This window comes from Rutilus rutilus (genome assembly GCF_951802725.1).
Source record: "Rutilus rutilus genome assembly, chromosome: 9".
Taxonomy (NCBI): Eukaryota; Metazoa; Chordata; class Actinopteri; order Cypriniformes; family Leuciscidae; genus Rutilus; species Rutilus rutilus.
In genome coordinates this window covers 36,692,000-36,711,161 of record NC_140223.1, presented here as the reverse complement: position 1 = coordinate 36,711,161, position 19,162 = coordinate 36,692,000, and the positions used below count along the sequence as shown (strand labels likewise).

General features: G+C 34.4%; 2 protein-coding genes across 2 annotated transcripts in view; both read left to right on the top strand.

Moving 5' to 3' along the window:
- The first annotated feature begins 233 nt into the window (after positions 1–233).
- On the top strand, positions 234–9,448 carry mrps22 (mitochondrial ribosomal protein S22). Its single transcript, XM_084418737.1, has 8 exons — positions 234–406; positions 1,240–1,397; positions 1,549–1,713; positions 3,384–3,527; positions 3,601–3,684; positions 4,241–4,386; positions 5,832–5,940; positions 8,981–9,448. The coding sequence occupies exons 1-8, from the start codon at positions 277–279 to the stop codon at positions 9,068–9,070; spliced, it is 1,026 nt and encodes a 341-aa protein (XP_084274863.1). The 5' UTR covers positions 234–276; the 3' UTR covers positions 9,071–9,448.
- Positions 9,449–11,324: 1,876 nt separating this feature from the next.
- Positions 11,325–19,162, top strand: part of ech1 (enoyl CoA hydratase 1, peroxisomal) — a 16,662-nt gene continuing 8,824 nt past the window's right edge. Inside the window, exons 1-3 of the mRNA XM_084418376.1 lie at positions 11,325–11,697; positions 17,278–17,446; positions 17,922–18,010. Of these exons, the coding sequence (XP_084274502.1) occupies positions 11,667–11,697; positions 17,278–17,446; positions 17,922–18,010 (289 nt within the window). The 5' untranslated portion in view covers positions 11,325–11,666. The remainder of the gene's footprint in view (positions 11,698–17,277; positions 17,447–17,921; positions 18,011–19,162) is intronic.

Sequence of the window (19,162 nt, the reverse complement as noted above, 5' to 3'; positions counted from 1 at the left end):
CTGGTAGTAAGAAATGGATTAATCATGATTTAAAAAAAAAAAAATATATATATATATATATATATATATATATATATATATATATATATATATATATGTATGTATGTATGCATGTATTTACTTATTTAGTATAAAAACGTCATTGCGCAGATTTTATGCTCAAATACTTTACGGTTAGAGGGGAGAAGTCCCTGGACTACATCTCCCAGCATTCCCAGCGGCTCTCTGAAAGGTGAAAGTTCAACACACAACCGCAGTGATGATGTCACTTACAGCATGGCCGCGCTCAGTGTTGCAAGACGTTTAGTAAAGTCTTATTCTTGCGTTAAATGTGTAGATAAAAATGTGCACTCGCGGTTACAGACCACAACGCGAATGTTTTGTGTCTCAGCAGCTTCACGCAGCAGTAAGTCCAGTCACTGGAAATGTGACGTTTACGAGTACATGTTTTACAGCAGTGGAGAATTGACCTTGTATATTAACGTTTTGTAGTTTTAATGTCTCGTGTGGTTAACTAAATGTAAAACAGCTTTAGAGTCATTAGAGCTCAAGGCTGATGAAAAAGTCGACAGTAGATTTGATGTTGTTATACTTATTAGATTTTTTTATTTTTTATTTATTCATGCCATGTAAATACTCAGATAGCACACATACGTCTGCAAGATGTCTGTTATAGATCACTTCACCTGGAAAGCATCTGCTGTTTACTAACATCTGATAGTGGTTTTAAGATGTCAGTTTTACATTCTAAATCATAACATTCTAAACGTCTATTTGACATCTGACAGGAAACGTCATATAGACGTATTGTAGATGGTCAAACACAAAAAAATACATCTTCCAGTTGTAAATACGCACATCAAATAGACATCTTCGTGATGTACGTGTGCTATCAGTGTATGTAAAACTGACATCCTAAAGACGTCTATCAGATGTTAGTAAACATTAGATGCTTTCCAGATGAAGTGATCTTTAACAGACATCTTGCAGACATACGTGTGCTATATATGCTGTTTGAATATGGTTAAGTATGTCAATAATGTTATACAGTAGTCAACATTTGAAGTGGATCAAAACCTTTCATCAGAGTTATACATGAATTTTGAACAATTTTGGACAACTTTTTTTAACCACTTGTTCTACCAATGTTGACTACTGTAGTATATGTGATGCTCCATGGTACTTTTGCATGTAAGCACAATTACTGAAGTTGATCGATGTTTCTTTTTCACCGTCCAGGCTCCGTGGATGTGCCTAAGGCTCAGTTCACAGATACAGAGGTTCAAGACATCCTGAGCAAAATCACGGGTCTGGAACTGAAGAAAGTGTTTCGACCCTTAAGACAGAAGCTAACGCCTCCTGAATACAAGCTCATGACAGACGCAGAATTAGAGGAGGTGAGATTTGATGATGGGATGGAATTCATGAGGGTTTGAGATGCATGACATAATAGAAAGGGATTCAGTATAGCGTTTTGGGATAACATAAGATATGATTTGTGATATGATTGTACAGTTATGCTGCAGTCTTGATTATGTTCATGTGTAGGCTGTGGTTAAAGCAGAGGAACAGGCGAAACATTTGCTGAAGATGCCGCCGGTCCTGCCTGAGAGGAAGCCCATAGATGAGGTGCTTTCTGAAGATAGGATGCTAGAAGGCATGGACACTGCTAAATATGTATTCACAGACATCAACTTTAACGTCCCGCATCGAGTAAGAAAAAAGGCATTCTGTTTTATGACCAGGTTTAGCATATCTGTGTTGTAGGACTGTGAAACCAATATAAAAACTTGAGTTTACGTAATGTATATGTGTGTGTACTGTGTATAATTATTTTGTATACAGGTGAAACTTGGAAAAATTTGAATATCGTGCAAAAGTTCATTTATTTCAGTAATTCAACTTAAAAGGTGAAACTAATAGACTCATTACATGCAAAGTGAGATTCAAGCCTTTATTTGTTATAATTTTGATGATTGTGGCTTTCAGCTTATGAACATTTTCAAAATTTCTGAGATTTTGAATTTGGGGTTTTCATAAGATGTAAGCCATAATCATCAAAATTATAACAAATAAACACTTGAAATATCTCACTTTGCCTGTAATGAGTCTATATAATACATTAATTTCACCTTTTAAAGGGATAGTTCACTTTGAAATTAATTTTTGATATGTTTTAGCTTACCTCAAGGGCATCCAAGATGTAGGTGTCTTTGTTTCCGCAGTAGTTTCAATTTTGATATTTTTAGGTCAAACCGTTCTTGTCTGTCAGTCATATAATGCAGGTCTGTGGTCACTGTCTCAAAACACAAGCACAGAGTCCAAATTAAAACAATTCCCCATCGTCCAAATGAAACAATTCCCCATCATAAGTACACATTGATGGCCTAAGACACGAAACGAGCGGTTTGTGTGAGAAAACGAACAGTATTTATATCGTTGAAAACAGCACACGTCCAAATGATCTGACGGCGCGGGCGGGTATAGATATATACATAGATGTCGCCTTGGCTACTGCAGTTCATTGGAACGAAACCGTAGCCAAGCGACATCTATGTATATATCTATACCCGCCCGCGCCGTCAGATCATTTGGACGTGTGCTGTTTTCAAGAGATAACAACGATATAAATACTGTTCGTTTTCTCACACAAACCGCTCGTTTCGTGTCTTAGGCCATCAATGTGTACTTATGATGGGGAATTGTTTCATTTGGACGATGGGGAATTGTTTTAATTTGGACTCTGTGCTTGTGTTTTGAGCCAGTGACCATCGACCTGCATTATATGACTGACAGACAAGAACGGTTTGACCTAAAAATATCAAAATTGAAACTACTGTGGAAACAAAGACATCTACATCTTGGATGCCCTTGAGGTAAGCTAAAACATATCAAAAATTAATTTCAAAGTGAACTATCCCTTTAAGTTGAATTACTGAAATAAATGAACTTTTGCACGATATTTTAATTTTGTCGAGTTTCACCTGTATATAAATGCATGTATATATTTAAGAAAAATGTGTTATTTATATATACAATATTTATTTATATATATATATATAATATAAATTATATATGAATATATATATATTACAGTATATACATGCAAATATTTCTTAAATATATACATGCATGTGTGTGTATTTATATATACAAATAATTATACACAGTACACACACATATATCATTTTACATTGGTTTTAAATGCAATTATTCAACATTCTTGTTGTTCAAGGATAATAACCCAGTAATGCAATACTTTATTACTGTAATTTCCTGTTCATTTTCTGATCTTTTAATGTGATTTCAGAGAGATCTGGTACAGTGTTATTTATCTTTCGTGTTGTTGGCCTGTTTCTGTTTCTCTCACCAATATCCTAAAGGAAAGATTCATAGTTGTGAGAGAGCCCAGTGGAACCCTGAGAAAAGCATCATGGAACGAAAGAGACAGGATAATACAAGTCTATTTCCCCAAAGATGGGCGCAAAGTCACGCCACCAGCCATCTTTAAAGAAGAAAACCTCAGGGTATGAGAAGTGCAAAAAGCTGAAGAGGTCTTGCCGATTTGCGCATGTATTGAGTGTTTCTCTCTGTGTGCAGGTGGCCTTTGAACAGGATAAACACGAGGATGTGCTAAACCAGTGCGTTGCCCAATTTGAGCCAGACTCTGCAGAATTTAAAAATGTGAGTTTTTGTTGCTGACAGACACATTTCTAAAGTAAAGCAAGGGTGCTGTACCAGTGCATGAAAACATCTTATTCTGTTTCTCGAAGAGTGCTCGGTAACATCGGTGTCATGAATGTGTGGTTTGCCCTGTTTCTCTGTGTTGTCCAGCACTTTGGACAGCTGTGTTTGCTGATTTTAAATGCGCTATATAAATAAAACAAACTTGAAACTTTGTTTTAAGGTGACGTAGTTACACATTACCTACTACATGTACCTACTATAACAATAACAGTAAATTATTCATAATTTACACATAACTAAACCTAAACCAAACCCTAACCGTAACTCTATAGTAATATTAATATTACTCAGTACTTATTTGAGCAAATAGCGTGTAACGTCACCTTAAAATATAGTGTAACCGAGCGCTCTGGTTACGTCACTTATTTTCTGTGAACTGCTGTGGCAATAGAGGGTTTGCATTGACGTCACTTTCCCGCCGGATCGCACACGCATAACCTCTGTATCTGTGGAAGGACTGACTAATAATAGTAATATGGTCTTGTGCGATTAGGTGCTCATGCTGACCTATGAGGACATTGAAAAGCATGGGAAATACGATGTGCTCAGATCCACACGGTTCTTTGGTGGTTTGGCCTGGCATCTGGTCAACGGTCGGCGAATTGATGGACTTCTGGTGGACATGTTGCAGAGAGACCTGTGAGTATGTGTGTGTGTGTGTGTGTGGAGATCAAAAAGGAAATGCTGAAAGTTACCACAGAAAATTATTTTGATTTATGTAAAAAAGAACGAAAACGTGTTTAGAGTGATGTACTCGCAATGAAAGTCTATGGGTGTACCTTCTATTATTGACATGAAGTATTCCATAGCAATGTTTGTTGTCATCAAGATGTATAAATCATCTTCTTGAGGTGTTGCCACTTTTCTAGGTGGCTAAACTGAGTCCTGCATTGCAGATGTAATTCCAACAGGGAAAAGTTTACTCCATGTAAAAATAGCCATATTAATAGTGTCATCACATCCCTTTCTGGGATCCTTGGATGTGTCATAATGAGAGTTTTCTGGGTTAAACAAGTTTACACGGTCATGACATGAACTAGAGCTGATGTTCAATGATTGACCTGTATCTATTAAAGCTTCTACAGGTACGATCACAGCGAACATTTAGATCTGCTTTAAGTTGCTGCCGCTGACCCAAAGAGAGTCTTTTCAGTCACACAGTATCATTATTTCAGTGTTACAAATATTCATATTATCAGTACTGGGATAAAAGTTTATAGTTGGGATATAAACGCTGATATCTGCGGTAGTGATCTAAATGGAGCAAATCAGCTTTTGAAAGAAACTTGACTCTTCAGCGATTGTATCGATTATATCGTTACACCAGTAGGTGGCGACAAGTGATGTAAAAAACGTATTTGTCATTGAATCGTTCATTCAAAAAACACTGATTTATCCAGTAATTAAAAGAGTGAAGTTATGTGAGTCATTGAGTCATTCATTCAAACCCTAACCCTTTTTAAAATAATTTATTCAGATTAATTAAACATTTTAAAAAGATTGCAGCAATTAACATAGTCAGAACCTCTAGTAAATGACATGTTATTTTCTTTAGTTGTCTGTTCATAATCGTGGGAGAATTCGTGCAGCTCTAACATGAACTGACAGATTGGATATAACTTAACACAGACAAGGCTGAACGTATCACACAAGTCTGATAATAAATGTGTATTTTTTTTTAATAGTTTTGATGATACAATTGTGAAACTAGTAGTAGTAGAGAAATTCGCCTGTATTGTAATCGCAAATAAATGGCTATAGCCCTATTCAGACAGGACTAGTTTTCATGAAGGACGTTGGAGAAATTCATGTTTCACGGGTGTACTGTGTGATTTTAATCCTGTCCGAATGTGAATGTCTGTGATGGCTGATATTTGTCCTGCAATATTACACAGATTTCTGCAGCCGACCCCTAAAATGAAGTAAAAATAGGGTCAGTCTGGGTGTGACGGAAGTTCTTGCTTGGTTGGCGTCGCTTACAGCACCTTTAATTTCAGTAAAAGCATGTGTTGTGTTGTGTTGTGTTGTGTTGTGTCTGTTGGAGGTTGTCTCTGTGTGATGCGCACGTGTTGTCATGGTTGCAGATTGCCAGATGCGGTGAGGTTGGTGCGTCTGCTTCATCTGGTTCATCCTCAGAGTGAGTCTGCGCAGGACGCCCGAAGACAACAGGCCACGCACCTTGACCTTCTGAAGGTGAACAACTCCTCAATTCCACAATACAGTTCAAACATTACTGCATATAATGCTGTGAAATCAAGGTTTCCTATAGAGTGCCGTTAGTTGCAGAAGTGTTTTTCCCATAGGAATTAAAAAAAAGCCTATAAAGTGTTATAAGCCATGAACCAAGCCAACCAGCAATGTGTTGAGTCACAACATTACAGTCTTTTATTGTCAAGACCAACTAAACAACTAAACTAGACAAATTCAAGACCAAGACCAGCGTGTGTTGAGATCAAGACGAGAGCGAGACCGAGTCAAGACCGGACTAACACTCCTCATTCATCTGAAACATCCACATTCTAATTGTATTTATTGATAATAATATTATTATTAAATATGTAAGACACAAAAGATCTAAATTAGCTTAAAAAACACATAATGTTGAGATTAATGTTTTAAAAATATTTTTTTTTATATAAAATAACATTTTTGAATATAAAATGATAAAAAAAAAAAAAAAATGAACTAAAACCGCCAGTAGGTTCCAGCGGATCATTTAATGAATGAATCACAGAATAATTTATTCAACCGATTCGCTGCTGATTCATTCAGTAACGAAACACACAGCAATAGGATTCGTTTGAAACAATTTTTGTTGCCGAAATAGAGAAAAAACCTTGTTCAAAATTGTGTCTAAAATGTAAGTCACTTAATATTAACTGAATATTAGTATTATCAACACTTAATATTAACTAAAATCAACATCACGTTTGCAGTCGTGCTCATATTCATGAAAACTGCTCTCTTTTCCTCTTGTGATATTGCTTAATTATATGTGTTATAATATAAAAAACAAGATCCCATACAAGTAGCTACTTTTTTTGCAATCAAATCTTGAATGTTTTGGGCATTTGTATTAATTTTTGTTACATTTTGGACACCGTTCCCCATTTATTTCTGACCCGGCACAACAGTAACAAAAGAAATCAAATTAGAAATAAGTTATTGATTGCATTTGAGTTTTACATCAAGTCACAGTAATAATGTGAACAAATAAATCAGACAATGCACTGGCAATTTACTGATATCCAGACGTTGGGGTCTTGACTGGTCTTGAAATAAAATCCTGAGTCTGAAACCAAGACTAGACAGAGTATAAATGCCTTCGAGACATTAATAATACATTTTCAACATTAATAATAATGAGGAATGTTTCTTGAGCATCAAATCAGCATATTATAATAATTTCTGAAGGATCATGTGACACTGAAGACTTGGAGTAATGATGCTGAAAACACAGCTTTGATCACATGAATAAATTACATTTTAAAATATATTAAAATAGAAAACGGTTCTTCTAAATTGTAATAATATTCCACAATATTACTGTTTTACTGTACTTTTGATGACATAAATGCAGCCTTTTTGAGCTTAAGAGACTTCTTTCAAAAACATAAAAAATCTATATATATTTCCAAATCTTTGATGGGGACTCTATAGTAAAATAATAAATAAATAAATAAATAAATATTATAATAAATGTTTAATTTAAATTAAACATTTAATTTAAATGCCCAAAACCTTCATAAGGGTAAGACAAAAATCCATAACCTCAGACTATAACACTACAGTGTTAAATAGGGTGTAAATTTATTCAGAAATATACTATAAACATTTACTCAAGTAGCCATGTGCTAAATCATCTCTCTCACATGAGAACATGACTGATATGAGCTCTGGAAACAGGGAAGACGGGGTCAGGCCCAGGGTACATCGCTTCACATCAGCCTGTGGTTAGACCTTTAACCCACGCCTGGACGTCATCCAGAGAGAACGCAGTAAACCAAGGCGAAAAATGCCACCAGTAATTTGGTAGAGATGGTCGAGTGACAGGTTTTAATGTGTGTGTGTATATTAGATTCTGTGAAAGGAAATAGGAAAGCATGGCAGACTTGATGAGGGGCCCGTGTTTAGTCACGGTTCAGGATTACTGCACGCTCAACCCTGTTTATGTCACATTGACCCTGTGACCCCTGTGACAGGAAGTCAGTATTTCAGTGTTTCTTTTGCTAATTAAAATAAGCAAACTTATTCTCGCAAAAACAATAAATAGCACTTTTAGAAACATCATTAACTCTTTCCCTGCCAGTGTTTAAAAAAAAAAGAAGCTACCAGCTCCTGCATTTTGATAATTTTCACAAAAATGTTATGGCCCTCAGAACTGTTTTATTCTAGCTTCATGCTTTTTTTAATCAACACTTTAATGTGGGTAAGTTTGGTAACACTTTATTTTATAGTGTCCTTGTTACATATGTTACATGTACGTACCATAGTAATAACTGTAAATTATGCATAATTACATGCAATTAACCCTCAACCAAATCCTAACCCTACAGTAAGTACATGTAGTTGCTTAATATTACTCAGTACTTAAATATATAATTACACCGTAACAATGACACCTTAAAATAAAGTGTAACCGTAAGTTTCATAAAAAAAAAAAAAAAAAAAAGCTACATTTTGAACAAAAAGCTGAGAAAATCACATTTTTGTCAAAAATTGGTCTGGATGTGGTTCAGAACGATGATCAAAACACAGATGAGTAGATCGAGTCCATCAACACGTCAGTCCTATAGCTCGTCCTGGGTCGACATTTCATTCAGTAACATTAGGTTTAATGTTGATGATCGTGTTATTTTACATATGCGTAAGCAATGCTTCCGTCACTTGTTTCTGCTGCTTCTTTGCCTGTGTTTCGCCTCTTTCAGTTGATGCGTAATAATAACCCCTGCCGTATAACAGTGAAAACATGGATTTCCATACATTTCCATCAATGGCAGGGAAGCGTTGTTAGAAATGACGGAAAAATCTGTCAGTGGCGGTGAAAGAGTTTAAATTATACACAATTATAGTTTCTACTCACATCAGACAAAGACTCCAGACATAGCTCCAGTTTTATCAGACATAAAAGCTGTTTTATGTTGGTCACCATCTTAACATAAAAACGTTAAGAGAAACAGTTTGTCTGCGGGTTCTAATGCATTTTCTGTCTTTCTTTCCCTCTCATTCTTAGATCTATGCCCAGCACGAGCCGAACAGAGCTGGATTCATCGAGCTGGCCCTGCAAAACTACCAACAGACTAAAGCACTGAGCTCTGTTTAAATACAGCAAAGTGCTCGAATTCTGGAAAACTAACATTTAGCATGAGCGGAAGTATCTGTCGTATTGTTTCAAATGTTCATGTCAAGTTTTGAAACGCACTCATTCTGTACATAATAAAGAAATCTTTGTGTACAAGGTCTCAGTTTCCTTACTTAAATATCACCGCAGTTTCTTCAAGTGTAGTTAGGGCAGAGCCTGTAAAAGCAGACCGAAGACAGTCACATTTACTGTTGGCAGGAATCGCAGGAATGTTTTTGCTGCCCTTCCTAAAATGCAAAGGACGGTAGCTATTAATCTCATTCATAAATTCCCATTTATACAGTGTGACAAAGTTCGATTATAATGTTTGCATAATAAAGAATGTAACATAGTATCAGGGAAATATTGACTCTGGTAATTCTGTGCTTTCTGAACATCAACATTTTTGAGTTTAGTCCATCTGAACAATTTTAACGTTAATTAAGTGAATCTATTTGTCAATTAATTGAATTTCATTGAATTTATTTTAGACATTTGGACTAAGATGCCCCCCTTCCCCCACATAACTCCAGCAGCGGAATATTATACGTGATCCTATGATATGAGAGAGAGAGAGAGAGAGAAGACTCCTTTAAATGAACACTATAGCGGCACCAGTTTATCTCAGAAGATTTTTTAGTTCAAACATGGACTTGTATAATTCAAAAAGTATAAGGCATTGTAGTACAGTTCAGAGTTTATGAAACAGAATAACAACATCAACTAACATTAAAATAAACATGTTAAAATAATAATAATATAAAAAAGTACTGGGATAAAAAGTGCTCTATAATATGAACATGGAAAGCTTTAGACTTTTTATTGTTTTTATAAGCTTTTTGTTTTGTGATCTCATGTTTGAAAGGATTTCAAAGTGTATTGTGAGATCAGTATTACAAGGTTATGAAAGTTTCTTTGAGAGTTATTTTTGTCTTATGAATATAACATTTTGACAAAATAATTAAAAGATTAATCATGTAATTTTGTTTTTCAGAACAATATGGGTTTTAAAAACCAAGTAAAATGTCATAAGGTTCTAAATTAAAAGTTTTGATTAAATTCTTTGCCATGTCTATTTTAAAGTCAATCCAAACAAAATAAAAATTAAATAAAAATAGAAAAAGGGCAATAAAAAATAAATGTTCAATATCTTCGAATGATGTGTTACAAAATGTACATTTATCACAAACAGTATGAATACATTGGTAACACTTTACAATAAGGTCTCATTCGTTAACATTAGTTAATGTACTGTATTAACTAACATGAACTATAAGCAATACATTTGTTACAGTATTTATTAATCGTTTATCGTTAGTGTAAGTTACCTAAAATACTGTCGTTCATTGTTTGTTCACATCAAACAATCACATCAATCCATTAGAGAAGACATTTAAATTTGATATATATATATATATATATATATATATATATATATATGTATATATAAATATTATCTCCAAAAAAAAAAGTGAGAATAAATATCGGATCAGTTAGCAAAAGAGGAAAAAAAAAGAAGGGATATAGAGATTTAAGTTCCATTAGGAAGAGGAGAAATTAAATCAATTATTAAAGGTATAGCGGAGGATTTTTTACTTCCGGGTGGATCACCTATACTATTGGTCCTCCTAATTGTCAATCATTCTGGTGAATCAATCAAACTTATTCAAAAAGTGGAGAGGGCGGGTCTTATCTAAAATTCGGAAAGATCCTCCACTATACCTTTAAATCAAATACTCAAAAAGAGTTGCAGAAGAAGTGGGACAGCTGATACAGCCAGGAAATTTTTATTATAAAATTAACTTATCAGTCAAAGGAATATACTGTATCATTTTGGAAAATGTATGAAAGATGAGGTGGTTTTAGCAAGATTACAATTTGGACACACAGGACTAAATGCATCACTATTCAAAATAGGTATTACAGGTAAATGTGCCTTTTGTGGGGTAATACATTAAAATGTAGATAATATAATAGAGAGAATTAAAATGATAAAGAACTTAAATGGAAAAATAAGATAAACTGGACATTAAAGGAGTATTACAGTAATCAAAGAGTAATGAAATATATAGTCAAACGAATTTGATTGTGAATCACATTACTTAAAACACAAAGGTATAGATGGGAACACACAAGCTGGGTTTTGGCATGGGAACTGAACACACAGCAGACAGAAATACAGAAACATGTAACGTGAACCCGAAATTATAAAATAATAGAGATGTGACCATCATCCATGTAAGAACAGGAACAGTAGATGGCGGTGTGTGCCTATAGTGCAGAGTTTCAAAGAAGAAGAAAAAGAAGAAGAAGTCTTCAAGAAGAAGAAGGATCATCTGGAGGGGACTCTCAATTTCTCACAACATAAACCCATAAACCGCTGTACATCAGAGGAAAACATGATGACGTCCTAAAAAAATAAACTACTCTTCTTAAAGACAGAGGCGGATATTATCAGTGTTTTCATTGTGTTGTGACGAGTATCCTCCAGTTAAACAGATAAACTGCAGTGCTAGTCTTCATAAACAGCTCTGCTCTGTGATTGTGAATATATAACGATACTGGTCAAAGGGCATCGATGGCATTCGTGTTCAGTTCTGCGTTCAGAAGTAAGTCTCACAGTTTGATCATCTAACTGCATTTGTTCTGAATACTCACATTAACCACATTCACCGTTTGTATTAGCATTAAGTATTGAACACTAGAAAAAATGAAGTATCAACACTCAATTTTGTTCGTTTTTTAAACCAATTTGTTATGAATCGTAACTGTGACTGAATGTAGGTGAAGGTGTCATTACAGACTGTTAACTGGGTGAAAGGTCACACACTCAATAATATGTTATTCTCTCTTTGAGTGAATAATTAAATATATTTAATTGGTAAATCAAGTTTTAAAACTTGCTGTAATCGCAAGCTGGATCGTGTATATACATTTATAATATAAAAATAAATAAATGGAAATTTTCTATGGAAATCTATGTTTGATGTGCTATTATTGATTACTATTAGTATTTGGACACTTAAAGCACGCATTTATGTTATTACATAACCTATCAAACCAATTGGAATATATTTTAAAGAAAGGTAACAAGCCGTTTTTTAAGCAAAACAAAATACTATATAGCCTATATGAGTCATTCCACGAAACCGGTATGATTTGAGTCCCTCTGACGTTTTTAAGTGTATTTTACCTATTGGGTCACCAAAATCTATTCTTAAAAGCTTTTTGTATCAATTGAAATGTCTCCTTTAATAAAGTTTAAAAATAATGACATACATATTATCTTTATATTAGAAATTATCTTGTTTTTCAGTTGACACCACCTATTTTGTCATGTCCCTCATGGCCTTCTTTGAAAGTGTACTTGGAATATGAATAATATAATTAGAAAAAAGTCCATACATTTTGCCATTCCCATGAATATCTATCTGTGCTTTTTTGCTGGTAATGTTTTTTTTCTAAGTAAATTCATGATTATTCATTAAAATCACATTATTTAGTTCCGTTCCTCAGTAATCCCTCAACCCCCGTTACACAAACCATTCTCCCCCATAAAACTAATGAACAGATCCTTATATGTGACATCAATAACAGGAATTAACATCATAGAAGTCTTCTGAACAACACTGTGTGTAGAGACAGGCAAGTTACCACCCTCTTTTATAACTATAACTTATTTAGAGTTGTGATAATGTGGTCGTCAAGCTCAACGACTCAACCCCGTTACATCAAATAAAGATAGAATTCTATTACTTGTGAAAATTATCTTTGTTATTGCAAAAATATACATGATTTCTTAATACAATGAATGCCATGTACTCTCTTGTTGTTCACTACATGTAGAGCAGTGGCCATTTTCAAGCAAAAAATCACAACCCCGTCACACTCAACCCCGTTACTTTTTTGCCACGAAGCGCACGCACATGCAAAAAAAACACACAAAAACATGTTCGCACAGACACACAAACACATCAAAAAAGCACACAAGTAATATGTTTTATTTTGATGACCTATTTAGTCAGTTTATAATGTTCTAATGTATTTAAAGTTATTGTTGTTTTTCCTGCAGTCGGGTTAATAAAACTGAGTTGCAATTGCAATTTATATATGTTGTTTTTCTTGGTTACATAATGAAATACAGTGCTCATAGAAAATCTTTCAGTGAATTTGAGAAAAAAACAACTATGTACAGTGCTATGCATAAGTTTAGGCAACCATGCTAAAGTTGACTAAAAAGAGGAATAAAAAATCATATTTTGCAAATTTAACTTAATGCCTTATTTTAAAAAATTAGGAAAAATCCAACCTTTAAGGACACCAATTTTCTTTGTGAATGAATAATGTATCGTAAATAAATAAATGTTCTTCCTTAAAAAACAGGGTGCATAAGTTTGGGCACCACTATGTTAAATTCCCATAGAGGCAGGTAGATTTTTATTTTTAAGTATTTTTTTTTTTTTTTTTTTAGGATACTATGCATCCTGATAAAGTTCCCTTGGCCTTTGGAATTAAAATAGCCCCACATCATCACATAGCCTTCACTATACCTAGAGATTGGCATGATTTTATTTCAGTTAGCCTAATAGCTAGTTTGATTTGCATTGAGAGATGATCTTATGGAAAGTACTCCATGCCAATCTCTAGGTATGGTGAAGGCTATGTGATGATGTGGGGCTATTTTAATTCCAAAGGCCAAGGGAACTTTATCAGGATGCATAGTATCCTAAAAAAAAAAAAAAAAAAATACTTAAAAATAAAAATCTGCCTGCCTCTATGGGAATTTAACATAGTGGTGCCCAAACTTATGCACCCTGTTTTTTAAGGAAGAACATTTATTTATTTACGATACATTATTCATTCACAAAGAAAATTGGTGTCCTTAAAGGTTGGATTTTTCCTAATTTTTTAAAATAAGGCATTAAGTTAAATTTGCAAAATATGATTTTTTATTCCTCTTTTTAGTCAACTTTAGCATGGTTGCCTAAACTTATGCATAGCACTGTATATGTTTAGCTGTATTTGTCTCTTCAACCCCGTTACCATCTTCAACCCTGTTAACCTTAGTCTCAACCCCGTCACACCTACATTTTTATTATTTTTTTTAAGTTTATGAATAAGTAATTTAATGTTTGTTGAACTTAGTCAGAAATGTTCAGAGCAATCATAAGAATACTGATTTTAGTTAAAATTCTGAAGTTAAGCCACATCTTTGATCAAAAATGATGAGGTTGCTGTCACAAAAAGTGCCCATTTCAAGCTTTAGTATAGCATAAGTGTAAAATTATATGTAAATTTTACATTTACAATTACTGAATTAGTGTGAGGGACATATGATTAATAGGAAAATGTTGATTTCATTACAAATATATTTTATAATCATATTCAGAGAGCTCCCATAGTGTCCATAACGGGGTTGAAGACTAATAGTGCCCATATCTTAAAATAATTACCAATAATAATAGGGATTTGATGCCTGAGGTGGGAAAATATGATTTTCTGGAAGTTAAACATGTAATTAATGTTGTGGGTTGTTCAGAAAAGTAATACATAAAAGTAAAAAATCCAAAAATGTGTTTGTCCAAATCGTACCGGTTTCGTGGAATGACTCATATATATATATATGGGATAATTTGTTAACATTTAACTTGAAATAAAATGTATTAACTTTGTCAATATATTTCATGTGAGCAATATACATCTTATTCATTTTCTTTCTTAATGCATTAAAATGTATTAGGATAGAGTATGCAGAAATTAGCATTAACCTAGATTAATAAATGTTGTAAAAGTATTGTTTGTTGCTAGATCATATTACCTAATGTTAACGAATTAAACATTGTTACCTTAATAATAATACAATATTTCGTCAGATCAGGGATGTATTATGGGCCAATTCCTCATCCCCCTTTTGCCTAAAATGCCTTTATTTAAATGCCAATTCCATTACTCTACAGTGAACATTCAAAACATTCAAGACAGTTGCTAACCTTCCCAGGAGTGGACGTCCCAGCAAATTCACTCCAAGGGCATACTGTGCAATGCTCAGAGGAATCACAAAACACCCAAGAACTACATCTCAGACTCAGTTAACATGTTAAATGTGAAAGTTCATGAAAGTACAATTAGAAAAAGACGGGGCAAGTGTGGCATGTTTTTGGAAGGGTTGCCAGGAGAAAGCTTCTTCTCTCTTAAAACAACATGCAGTACAGCTTAGGTTTGCACAGTTGAATCTGAACAAACCTCAAGACTTCTGGAACAATGTCTTTCGGACAGATGAGACCAAAGTGGAGATGTTTGGCCATAATGCACTGCGCCACTTTAGGTGAAAACCAAACACAGCAAATCAGCACAAACACCTCTTACCAACTGTGGCTGGTTTTGCAGACACAGGACCGACTGGGAACCTTGCAGTCATTGAGTCGACCCTGAACTCTTCTGTGTATTCTAGAGTCAAATCTGTCCGACAGCTAAAGCTTGGCTGAAATTGAGTCATGCAACAGGACAACGATCCCAAGAACACCAGCAAATCTACAACAATGGCTGAACAAGAAAAGAATCAAGGTGTTGCACCGGCCCGGTCAAAGCCCAGACCTCAACCCGACTGAAATGTTGCAGCGGGACCTTAAGAGAGCTGTGCATAAACAAATGTCTGCAAACCTCAATGAACTGAAGCAACGTTATACAGAAGAGCGAGCCAAAATTCCTCGAGAACAATGTGAGAGACGGATACTGTCATACAGAATACGATTCCTTCAACTGATTGCTGCTAAGGCTCTACAAGCAATTGAATCATTGGGTGAACTTAGTTTGTCACCCATGGCTTTTCCCTTTTGGCTTAATTTGGCTTAATGACACGGTGTAATATGTCATTTGTTGTTGTCCATCTCTGAGGTTGTATTAACCTAATTTTAAGACCAGCTTAAGACCAAAATATTATTATGGTCTGATAAGTAAAAAGTTTTAAAGGGCGTCTTTCTTTTTCACATGACTGTGTATGTGTGTGTGTATATATATATATATATATATATATATATATATATATATATATATATATATATATATATATACACACACAAAGACACGCACATACACACACATAGGCCTATATAATATATATAAATATAATAATATATACACGCATATTATATAAATAAACTTATGTTAGAAATGATTAATGGATTTGACAGCATTAATATGTATATATATATGTATATGTGTGTTTGAGTTAAATGTAACATTTTTGATGTATTATATAAACTACTGATAACATTTCTTCAAAATTTCAAATAAAAGCATTGTCATTTAGAACATATATTTGCAGAAAATGACAACTGGTTAAAATAACGGAAAAATATGCCATGTTTTCAGACCTCGTATAAATAATGCAAAGAAAACAAGTTCATATTAATATTTTCAAACAACACAATTCTAATGTTTGAACTTAGGAAGAGCTCAGAAATCAATATTTGGTGGAATAACCCTGATTTTCATGCGTCTTGAAATGCTCTTTACCAGTTTGCTGTTGGGCGACTTTATGCCACTCCTGGTGAAAAAATTCAAGCAGCTCGGCTCTTCCTCTTGATCACATTCCAGAGGTTTTCAATGGGTTCAGGTCTAGAGATTGGGCTGGACATGACAGGGGCTTGATCTAGTGGTTCTCCATGCTCACCTTGATTGGCCTGGCTGGATTGGATCATTGTCCTACTGGAAAAAAACAATCCTCGGAACATTGCCAGAGCAGAAGGAAGCAAGTTTTCTTCCAGGATAACCTTGAGTCACGCCTGACTCTGATCTTCTCTGATGAGTCCTGTTTTCAGCTTTGCCCAACACCTGGTCATCTAATGGTTAGACAGAGACCTGGAGAGGCCTACAAGCCACACTGTGAAATTTAGTGGAGGATCGGTGATGATCTGGAGGTTCTTCAGTAAGGCTGGAATTGGGAAGATCCAAATAAGTGCTGTAAATGACAATCTTTTTACTTGAAATTTGGAAGAAATGTTGTCGATAGTTTATATCATCCAACAAAAATGTTCATTTTACTCAAACACATACATATAAATGGTAAATCCAGAGAAACTGCTATATATATTGAATAAATATTCTTCACTCGTTATTCAGATTAATATCAAACAGCGGTGTCCTCTACATGCCAGAAGTGTGATTTGTTTTCTGTGTTTTGTGATTAGAACAGGGTCTGTTGGCACCTTTCCTGAACGCTGTTAGAGGAATGTCTTCATCAGGAGGGCCCACCCCCCCCTTCACAACCCTGTCAGTCAGCCGGCCAGTGGACACCGTCACTCACGTCGAGATCTGCCGGCCGGAGAAACGCAATGCGATGAACAAGGCATTCTGGCTGTACGACCTCATATTGTCCATATTACACACTGATATCCATATCAATAATTCATTTTATTTCCTTTAAGATTTCCTGTAAGGCTTTGTAAACAAACAAGTGTAGAGTGACATGAATAGTACTATTTTATTCAAGTCACCTTTATTTATATAGTGCTTTATAAAGTACGGTAATACAGAGCAAAATGACAGAATCAATGATGCAAACTTCATCAAACTCTGCTGTAAAAAAGACAATAGTCAGTTGAGTTCAGTGTTGATTAATTTCAGTTCAATAACATTTAATAAAATATTAAAATGTTTACAAAGTATATCTCATCATTCATGCAAGAAAGAGCGACATAAAAGTGCCCATTTTATGCCATTTCTATGCTCTCTTAAAATATTCAGTGTGAGATTGGAATCTCAGTTATCTAAAATAATTGCAATCACGTCATGACTGAATTAGTGTGTGTGTGTATTTTTGTTGTACCTGCAGTGAAATGATTGACTGCTTCAATCAGATAGCTGAAGACTCAGAGTGTCGTGTCGTGGTTTTCTCAGGCGCTGGAAAGCTCTTCACTTCTGGTAAAGCTATCAAACACTACACTGACATTTTACTTTAGTCAGTTCAACTTAGATGTACTTGTACTTCATGTGGTAACATCTACAATAACTGGTTTTGTTGAAATGAAATAAATGATTTAAGATTAACGATTATAACTGAGTACAACCAACCTGAAAAAAAAACAAGGTTTTACTGAAGCATTACTGTCACCTGATTTCTCCAGCTAGATAACATTAATTAATAAGTTTGACATAATCTTGTGTTTTATATGATGAAAGTCCTTTTCCACCTTGATGGAAATACACTAAAAATAATTCATTACCCTTATTTACTTTAAGTGAAGACATTTTTAATTGAAGACACAACTTAATTTAGTTTATTCAAATGAAATCAGTTTAGTTTTGTCAACGGTGTTGTTCATCATAGGAACTACAGATCGATTGCCCAGGGCTGCGTTTAGGATCGTGAGCCCAAGTAGATTTGGCTCATGATGCTTTTGAGAAATGCAGCCCTGGATCTGTACTCCCAGCATGCTTTGTCACTTTTTTTTGTTTATTTGCTTAGGCACGCTGTCAATTGTGTTTGGTCAAATTGGTCAAATTTCACTTTGATGTAACTTAATGTGTTTAATAATCACAAATCACAATTTCTCATTTAATCAAAATTCGCTGATCAGCAAGTAGCAGGTGCGAATGTGTCAAATATATCCATCCTGAACTTTAATGGAAATTGTATGTTGGGTCAATGTAACTCTAAGTTAAAACAGCATTCCCTTGGTTAATGATGTATCAAACTGATTGAAGTAGGTTACAACAACAAAATTAGAATTTGTAGGTTGAATCATGTAGAAATACCCCCTTAAAGCAACAACTGCACATGTTCACTTTTTACAGTGTATCTTAACACACTGTTCTTGCAACATCTTCCCAAATTTGACCAGTTGCTAGTCTTTTTTTTTTTTTACTTTGTTTATTTTGTTTGTTTGTTGATTAGTCAGACTGTTTCTCATCATATGAAAATACATTTTAAATTTGCACAAATTATATTTTATCTCAACAACATTTCGACAACTAGCAACTGAAATGAAACTAACATTCTTTATTTTGGCAACATGGACTGATTCAGCTAGTAACAATTGCTAGATTTAAAATTTTCTAAAAATGTTTAACACT